The sequence below is a fragment of the Tursiops truncatus genome, chromosome X, assembly GCF_011762595.2.
Source record: "Tursiops truncatus isolate mTurTru1 chromosome X, mTurTru1.mat.Y, whole genome shotgun sequence".
Taxonomy (NCBI): domain Eukaryota; kingdom Metazoa; phylum Chordata; class Mammalia; order Artiodactyla; family Delphinidae; genus Tursiops; species Tursiops truncatus.
In genome coordinates, this window is record NC_047055.1 from 39,407,138 (window position 1) to 39,416,844 (window position 9,707).

Consider the following 9,707-nt stretch of genomic DNA (forward strand, 5'->3'; position numbering starts at 1 on the left):
TAAATTCTTATCTATAAAAAATAATGTAAGCAGAGAGATTGCTAATTTTATCTAAAGAGTCTTCCTTCTCCAAAAGGTTGCCTCTGGTTCAAATAAAAAGTAATTCAATTTCCATAAATTTGATTTATTCCCAGAGTTTTCATATGTCACTATTACATCTGAATGACAGTCCTTGCCATTATTTCTGTGGCCTCAGGAGGCCACCTATTTCCTGCTCCTATTAGATGTGGCATCAGTTTTTCAGGTGAGAAAGGCCTCCCCACAGGCCCTAGTGAGCACACCAGTAAATATTTTCTACAGTTTTACTAATCACAATGGGTGAATATTACGTGTTTCTGGTTCAGAGTTTTCATCCAGCTAAGATCCCCAATGGTTTTCTCACCTCATCTCTTATAGATTACCCTCCTTCCAAAATGCCACTGTTCTTCTATCTGGTTTTCTTGGTACTTGGGCTTCATTGTGCACCACCTAACAGCTGTGAAGGCAAAATAACCTCCTGCCTTTCCCCCCAACAAAATGCCACTTTCTATAAGATGTCATCTATCAATGCTGACTTTGCATTCAACCTGTACCGGAGGTTCACCGTGGAGACTCCAGATCAGAACATCTTCTTTTCCCCTGTGAGCATCTCTGCAGCTTTGGCCATGCTCTCCACTGGGGCCTGCTCCAGCACCCAAACTCAAATCCTGGAAAGCTTGGGGTTCAACCTTACAGACACCACAATGGCAGAGATCCAGCAGGGCTTCCAGTACCTGATCTGTTCCCTGAATTTTCCAAAGAAGGAGCTGGAATTACAGATGGGAAATGCCCTTTTCATTGGGAAGCAGCTGAAACCACTGGCAAAGTTCTTGGATGATGTCAACAACCTCTATGAGACTGAAGTCTTTTCTACAAACTTCTCCAATGTTTCTGCAGCCCAGCAGGAGATCAATAGTCATGTGGAGAGGAAAACCAAAGGGAAAATTGTGGGCCTCATCCAAGACCTCAAACCAAACACCATTATGGTTCTGGTGAACTATATTTTCTTTAAAGGTAAGGTTCTAAGATGTCCATTTCTAGTTCAGTGTTCCAATAATTTCATGGGGCACTTGGGGAAGCTCGTGGTGTCTTCTCACTGGCATCAGTAGGTGTCCCTTATACTACAGTGACCTGCTTCACTGGACATAGCTGTGTGTAGTTTTGGATCTTCCAGGAGGGATACACAGCTCGTGGATGAGCCCAGGAAATTTCTAGGGAGAGGGAACTTTCAGAGAGGTTAGTTAAAATGGTATGAACACCTTCCTCACATCTAGCTACAGAATCATGGTTTCCAAAAGATTTGGTGAGGTGAGACAAGCTTGCACTTGGCAGGTAAACAGAATTAGTTTTAAACCTTAAAGTGACCCTCACTTGCTGTTCATTCTTGGGCATGTTACATAAAGACTATCATGTCGCTATCATGTACTATGTACCCACTATATACTAAGCACCATGCTACATGTGTGGTTTACACACATTTTGTCTCATCTAATCTTCACAAGGGCCCAGGTTCACACAGTTAATAAGTTTCAGAGCTGGTATTCCCACCCAGGTTTGTCTGATTCTAAAGCTGGTGCTTGTAACAACAAGAATCATGTGACTCTTTCCTGAAGGTGCTGTGCCCAAATGATTTCTGCTGGTTCTACAGCACATGTCAGCCATGTTTGGTGGAGGAGTGAACGATTCTTGGCCACAAATCACACACTTGTAGACGGATAAAACGGCAGAACAGATCTGTTGTCTCATTTCACCCTGTGTGTTGGATGTGCTTATGCCTTTTTACGGAAGAGGAAACTGTGGCTCTGATGGGTTTAGTGTAAGTATAGTGGTTCTGAACACAGATGGAACATCTGTTGAACATGGAGTCTAACAACCCTGGGTGTGACTCCTCGCTCTGCCACCAGCTACCTGGGAGAACATGTAAAGTCACATTCTCTCCCTGATCCTCAGTTACTCATTTGTAAAACTGGTTGACAGAAGGTACCTACCTCTGTGGTGGTATTAATTACTAGATTAGATGACTGATAGAGAAGTTCATATTGGCACAAATACTGGTTTTAAACAAACAACTCTCTTCTCTTTGTATTTTAAGCCCAGTGGGCAAATCCTTTTGATCCATCCAAGACAGAAGAGGGTTCCAGTTTCTTAGTGGACAAGACCACAACAGTGCAAGTGCCCATGATGCACCAGATTGAACAATACTATCACCTGGTGGATACAGAGCTGAACTGCACAGTGCTGCAAATGGACTACAGCAAGAATGCTCTGGCACTCTTTGTCCTTCCCAAGGAGGGCCAGATTGAGTGGGTGGAAGGGGCCATGTCATCTAAAACACTGAAGAAGTGGAACCGCTTACTGCGGAAGGGGTAAACATCTTAGATGATGTGAGAAGTGGAGGGTGGGCATAATGGCACAGAGACCGAATTCAGCAGAAACCCAGAGGCAGGAGACTCACTCTGAACCACTTAGGAGGTGTGTGTTGATCACTACAATATAGTGAGGACATACTCTTTGCCAATCCCTTTGCTGGGCACTTTACATACTTTATTTCACCTAAGCACATCAACAAACCTGCAAAGGAGATAGTATTATAGGCATTTTTCAAATGAAGAAATCAGGACTAGAAAAATAAAATGAACTATCCAAAGTCAGCCAGCTAGTAAATTGGTGCCTTCCCCAGAGTCCAAGTGGAGCTTGGGGGATGGGTAGGATATTGATAGATATTTCATACTGAGCTGGAAGTGCTAGATGGAAAACGATGAAATTCCCCCTGGTACTACCCATTGACATTCATGCCACTGGCTTCCCAACCTTCATGAACACCCCCAGAGATTATAAGTGGGTCACATCTTCCAACTTCCATTGTTGCAGTCCCAAATGGGCTGAACCAGAGAGCATTCCTTCCAGGATAACTTCTGAGGTTTTGGTGCCACGTGTTGGCCTGCATAGTAGTGGTTGTCAATACCTAGGGGAGGAGCAGCGCCCAATACAATAACATGGAGACAGAGAGGGAGGGAATCATGAGCTTGGTGTACTGATAGCCATATGTTCCCTTCCCCTTTCTCCACAGGTGGATTAACTTGTTTGTTCCAAAGTTTTCCATTTCTGCCACATATGACCTTGGAGCCATCCTTTTGAAGATGGGCATCCAGGATGCCTTTGCTGACACTGCTGATTTTTCTGGACTCACAAAGGACAATGGTCTTAAACTTTCCAATGTAAGTTGGTAGATTAGAGTCCTTTAATATCCTTTAGATGTAAGAGCCATTGAGAGTCAGTTAATTCAACTCTCTCATTTTATCAGTGATAATTCTGAAGCCTGTAGAGGCAGAATGACTTTTCCTAAGCCAGGTTTACTCCAGGGCCATTCTCATTACCCCCAAACAAGTCATTGTAACAGTTACTTCCATCCTTGACCTTCATGTCCTAAATGATTCTGATAGAAGAACTTAATCATAAGAATTGACTCTGATGCGATACAGTTCTTGAGGAGGTGGCGGGGGCAGGGGAAATCTTAATAAGTGACTTCTAGAGGCAGAAAGCCATGGAAAGAGTGGTGGTTCCTTGACATCTAGCTCTAAAATCACCAGAGAGTCATTAACTACACTTAGACAAGTGTCCTTCATATTCAAGCACCATCAACACAATACAGGAAAGGGGTGGCCCCATCCTTCCTTCTTCTTTCCTGCTTCTAAACTGTTCCAAAGATGTTTCCTGTTTCTTCAGGGGATCAGCAATATTTATTCTCCCCCCCCCTCCACAGGCTGCCCACAAGGCTGTGCTGCATATTGGTGAAAAGGGAACTGAAGCTGTCCCTGAAGTCAGATTTCTGAATCAGCCTGAAATAACTCTTCTTCATCCTATCATCCAGTTTGATAGATCCTTCTTGTTGTTGATATTGGAGAAAAACACCAGGAGTATTCTCTTTCTAGGGAAAATTGTGGACCCAACAGAAGTGTAGTTGGGAAAGAGGTTGTTGGCTAATTGCATGTGCTTATTGCAATGAGAAATAAATAAATAGTATAGCCTGATGTGATCGATGTGGGCTTGGATGTGCTTTCCTTTGTACAGGGGTGGAGACTGGACCCTAGCCGAACTGCATTGGGTGTGAAAGAGGCCACTCTTATGTTCAGATATTCAATGAGTGACTCATTACCCAAAGCAAAAGAAGGCCCCATGTCAATGCACTCCTCTTTGTCAGAACCCCAGTTAGTTAGCTCCAAGGAATTTTACTGGGCTGACAAATGCTCTGTCTTCTGCCCTCTTGGAGAATAGTTGAAATGCAGGTCAGGTCCTCCTAACCCATTATTTTCATAATAAGTACAATGAATATTAAGCAACATAAATGCAGTAGATTATGTATGAACTTCTCAACCTCCTTCCTCCCACCCCATCAAAATTGTTCTCTGTGTTCTTGCCAGAACTGCCATTGGTGGGTTGTAAAAAGGTGTTTTCACTACAGGACTGAGTCACCGACTGAGAGCTACTGCTAGGGATGTCGCTTTTGTGACCTAACAAGCATGGGACAAAAAAGCAATAGAGACAGAGATGAACTTCACTGTACAAGCCCACCTTGCCCCTAAAAAGTTTCCTTATTGATAAGCTATAAGTTGGCAGTGGAGAAGGAAAGTGATTCATTCATATTATATCTCATGGCCCTTCCTTTTCTGTATTCTAATCAGACTCCTTTCCAAATGTTGTACCTCAGTCCCACTTGCTCAAGTATAAATCTCCTGGTTAGTTTCACTGAAGTTTGATACCTCCCTATCCTCAGATCCTTCAGCAATTTTCCCTTGTCTGTTCATGCCCTTCTACCCCCATCCACCATACTAGACTTCCTCTCAGACAATACGTATTCAAATCTCCAATATTAGAATTCAGTACACATAAATAGTACAATGACTGTTAATGATGTACTGTCTGAAGTTCTAGCCCTAAGACGAAACTCTTCAGTGACAAGGAAATAATAATAAATGCATCAGTGCTTTTGCAGATATTGTGCTTCCAGATTGAACTAAATAGATGTTTAGAAAAGTATGTAGCCCACAAACATTCTAGTGTTTTATTAGACAATTTGCATGGAGGTTTGCTGACTCCTGGTATAGTTTGCATTTTGGTTTTATGGATAATAAACTGGAAGCCCAGGAAGGGAAGGTGATTTATAGCACAGAAAAGTCATCACTAACATGCAGTTTGGTTTCACTGAAGTTACAATACAATCCTGGCTCTGCTACTTATACTGTTTTGTGATCTTGGACAACGTATTAAACCTTGCACCTTGTTTTCCTCATCTGTAAAATGGGAACACTAATAATATTCGTGTCAGCAGGATTTTGTGAACATTCCTTGCTACAGAATATGTAATGTTCTCATCACAGAGTCAGACATCTGATAAAAAGCCTTGTAAATATTAATTGTTTTTCTTGTTGGTCAACATCAGCCAGGAGCCTAGTGTCAAAGCCAAGGTTGTAGTGTGGGTCTCCCAGTTTGCAGATTTATGTTCTCTGGCACAGACCCTACATCCAGAGGCCAGAGTTAATGTTATACAGGCACCTTCCTAAACCTCCCCAAATGAATTGGATCAGAGGTTGTTCTTGGAGGAATATCAGTTTCTCCAGGGGTAAGTCAGGAATTACCAAGACACTGTCTTTCAAGCAGAGACTAAATCTCATTCAATCATTCATTCCTGTAGCCAGATCATGAAGAACTACGACTATTCACCATATAAATCTCAGCTTATTCTAGCAAACTAGGACTAGAAGATAACTTCCTTAATTTCAAAAATGTTAACCATAAAATACCTATACCAATATTTCAGTAGTAAAAGTTCACAGCAGAATTTTTACTAAATTGGGAAAAAGACAAGTATTTTCTCTATCATTGTTTCTATTAAACTTATACTGGAGGTCCTAGTGAATACAGCAAGATAAGAAAAAGAAATACACATTATAAAAAATGTAATTTAAAGGAGGAAACAAATCTCTCTACTCAGAAAAACCAAGAAAAATCTGTGGGTAAACTCTTAGAACAAAAGGGAGAAAACTTTTTGGGGGACAGGGTACAAAAGAGTAGTGGCATACATCGTATGAACTTCATCAGCTCTGTTTTCCTTTCTCCATTATAACAGAATCATAGCCACAAGGCTTCCCTGATATATTGCATTTCCTAGCCTCCCTTACAACTAAGTGTGACCATGAGACTAAGTTCTAATTAATGGAATATGAGTGCAGGTGTGGTGTGACATTTACTGGTCAGGGCATTACAATAGTTGGGTACCTCCTTCACTCTTTTTCCATCTCCTTTGAACTGGATTGTGGACTTACTTATGAACTAGTTTGACCACCAAGCAGATGAAGAGCTTTTTGGCAGTCTGGTGTAATGTATGTGCCTCTTTTCAGAATAGTTTAAATGCCAAAAATTTTAGGATTACAAAGGCCATCAGTAACATTGAAATATAATTATAAAAATAATACAATTGAAATGACTGATATAGTAATATGTATGCTTCCATCATAACATATTAATTAATAAGATCTTATAACTGGTATAATAAATACATTCTTTCCAAAGTAATAGGAAGTATAATTGTTTTGAAATTATGTGAACTTTGTTTGTGACAAAATCACAGGTACATTTGCCACTACTGTGGTTTGTGGCCCACAGTTATAAATGAACAAAATGCTAAATTTTGGTTGGAGGCTGGCAAAATTAAATATGAATTTTTTTTCATAAACAAATTTATAGATTCTCAGAATTTTGCCCTTAGACATCCTTGAAGTTTCTTTGGACTCCAGGTTAAAAATTCTGCCTTTGCAGAAAAACAGGATGGAAAAGACCTGATATCTAAATACCCACATGGAAAAGAGGTGGCCACTGACCTAAAATTCTTATCCCAGATGATTAGGTGACCAGAAATAATTTTCTGTCTTCTTTAAGAATTAGACTTATTGCTGAGTCTATTTACTAATCAGGCTGCCATAACAATACTACAAACTGATTAGCTTAAAAAAGAAATTAATTTTGTCACTGTTCTGGAGGCTAGAAGTCTGTGATCAAGGTGATGGCAAATTCCATTTCTGTTGAAATCTTTCTTCCTAGCTGAAGCCTTTGTGCTATGTCCTCTCATGGCTTTTCCTCCCATGCATACATGTGTGTGGAAAGAGCAAGTGAGCTCTCAGGTATCTCTTCTTATAAGGATACTAATCTTATCAGATCACGGCCCCACTTTGGTCACGTCATTTAACCTTAATTACTTCCTTAGTCCATATATAGCCACACTGGGGGAGGGGTAGGGCTTCAATGTATGAATGGGGGGAGCAAATACATTCAGTCCATAACACTAGCCTTATTCCAAGTCATACAGAAATTGGTAGCACTAGTGGGGATGTTGCTGGTTATATTCTCCAGGAAGCAGACAGAGTTCATCATACAGGATGTTTACAGGGAGTTTCTTTGCGACCGATGCAATGAAATGGATGAGGCTTCACACAACTCCCTCAATCAGTCATTGGATATGGGCCAGACATCTCTCTACAGCTGAGGCTATCCTATAAAGGTCTAAAGCTGAAGACTTTCTACTGACAGGACACCTAGAATCTGGAAAAACAAGTCCTTTCCCTGAAGAGGAATATGTATGGTACATCTCCATGTCCAACACAATCTATTTCTTATGCTGCTTAAATCTACTTCTTCATATAAGTCCAAGAAGCAGATCCTCCAGAGTCCTCCACTATCTGTTCTAGATTCCTATTCTTCTCAGCTGACCTCTGTACCTCACTTCGTGACATGACTGAGACCCTCATCCCTGACAAGTCTTGAACACTTCTCTGGCCAAGGTTGCTACATATGTCTATTTCCCATCAAAACTGGTCAAAAGAGTATCAAAAGGCACCATTTGGATTGCTCTGGTGCCAAGCATATTCAGCTTGCTCCCACTGTGTAACATTTCTTCCTCCTCCTGATAGAGAGGGTCAATTGCCTTTGCCTTAGATGGTGTAATAGTCTGAATCCATTTTTTAATGCTTGACTGCTAACATCTTCTAAGCCTCACCCCTCCCTATTCCCCTTGTGTACCACATCTGGGCAAGCTTATAAGTAACTAAGGTGTTCCCTCCTTTGGTGCTGATGGGAGGTTCAAATCACACAGCATGTACAAAAGAATCTCCATACCCTACGCACCATAAAACCCCAAGCCAGTTTCATTTCCCTGATCTCTGAAGTCATTTTTGGACGAGCATAAGAAACCAGCTCTTTTGAAAAATCCTTACTATATAAGTAATAAGACTTTAACATGTGTATGTGTGTGTGTGTGTGTGTGTGTGTGTGTGTGTGTGTTTACCAGTCTTGACGTCTGAAACAAATTTTGAGCGGGGGTCCATTCTGTGTCTATAAGGATGGCCACAACAGATGGTGACTCCTCTTGTTGTTTGCTATTCCCTGAACAAAAGAATCCTGAAGTGTCAACACAACATCCATAGCTTATAGTACAATGGGACTCTTGCTGGTTTTCATGGGAGAAGTGTTTGTCTTTTGGAGATCATGATCTGCCACCCTAAAGAGCCCAGAATTGTAGGAACAGAAAGAAAAATTTCATCTCTGGACTGTCTTTAGATACAAGACTACAATATCAACTCTTCCCTGGATCTCTGCTCTGCTAGCATGCCCTGCAGATTTTGGACTTGCCAGCTTCCACAATCATGTGACCCAATTCCATAAAATCAAACAATGGATCTCATATACATTATATGTGTTGCTCATTTCCAGCTGAGGCCTCACTAAAGTCACCTTAATGTCCATATTTCTAGATTTCACTGTAAAACTCTTCCAGCATCTACCCGTTACCCAGTTCCAAAGCCACTTCCACATTTTTAGGTATTTGCTATAGCAGCACCCTATTTCTCACTAACAAAACATGTCATAGTCTGCTTGGGCTGCCATAACAAAATGTCATCAATTGGGTGGCTTATATGACAGAAATGTATCTTATCATAGTTTTAGAGGCTAGGAGTCCCAGATCAAGGTGCAGTAGGAATTATTTCTAACAAGTATTAGCCTCCTGCCTTATAGATAACCACCTTCTCACTCTATCCTGACATAGACTTTCTCAGTGTGTGTGTGTGTGTGTGTGTGTGTGTGTGTGTGTGTGTGTGGAGAGAGATCGCTCTCTCTCCTTCTTCTTGTAAGGTCCTCAGTGTTATCAGATTAGGACCCCACCCTTATGGCTTCGTTTTTAGCTTAATTACAGTCTAAAAGCTCTATCTCCATATACTGTCACATTGTGGATTAGGGTTTCAGCACATAAAATTTGGAGGGACATATTCAGTCCATAGGAGTGGTCCTGCAGCATTTAAAATGCCAACAGTATACTTCTGGACTCTAAATAGAAAGACTTCGGCCTGAAAAAGTCTTCAAGAAAAAAGGCTTGTTACTATTTACAATAGCCAGGACATGGAAGCAACCTAAATGTCCATCAACAGAGGAATGGATAAAAAATATGTGGTACATATATACAATGGAATATTACTCAGCCATAAAAAAGAATGAAATAATGCCATTTGCAGCAACATCCTTGGGTCTAGAGATCATCATACTGAGTGAAGTAAGTCAGACAAAGACAAATATCATATGACGTCATTTATAAGTGGAATCTAAAAAAATGGTACAAATGAACTTATTTACAAAACAGAAAT

At 40.8% G+C, this 9,707-nt stretch overlaps 1 protein-coding gene across 1 annotated transcript; it reads left to right on the forward strand.

Annotated features, from left to right (window-relative positions):
- The first annotated feature begins 413 nt into the window (after positions 1-413).
- On the forward strand, positions 414-4,043 carry SERPINA7 (serpin family A member 7). Its single transcript, XM_004324859.2, has 4 exons — positions 414-1,032; positions 2,111-2,384; positions 3,089-3,236; positions 3,782-4,043. Exons 1-4 carry the CDS (start codon positions 414-416, stop codon positions 3,977-3,979), a joined length of 1,239 nt encoding a protein of 412 aa, XP_004324907.2. The 3' UTR covers positions 3,980-4,043.
- Positions 4,044-9,707: the final 5,664 nt, after the last annotated feature.

Bases quoted from the DNA above. Each gene is read 5' to 3' on its own strand.
- SERPINA7 (XM_004324859.2), top strand. From the start codon at position 414: ATGCCACTGTTCTTCTATCTGGTTTTCTTGGTACTTGGGCTTCATTGT. The intron at 1,033-2,110 runs GTAAGGTTCTAA...TTGTATTTTAAG, and splicing joins GAACTATATTTTCTTTAAAG to CCCAGTGGGCAAATCCTTTT. The intron at 2,385-3,088 runs GTAAACATCTTA...CTTTCTCCACAG, and splicing joins AACCGCTTACTGCGGAAGGG to GTGGATTAACTTGTTTGTTC.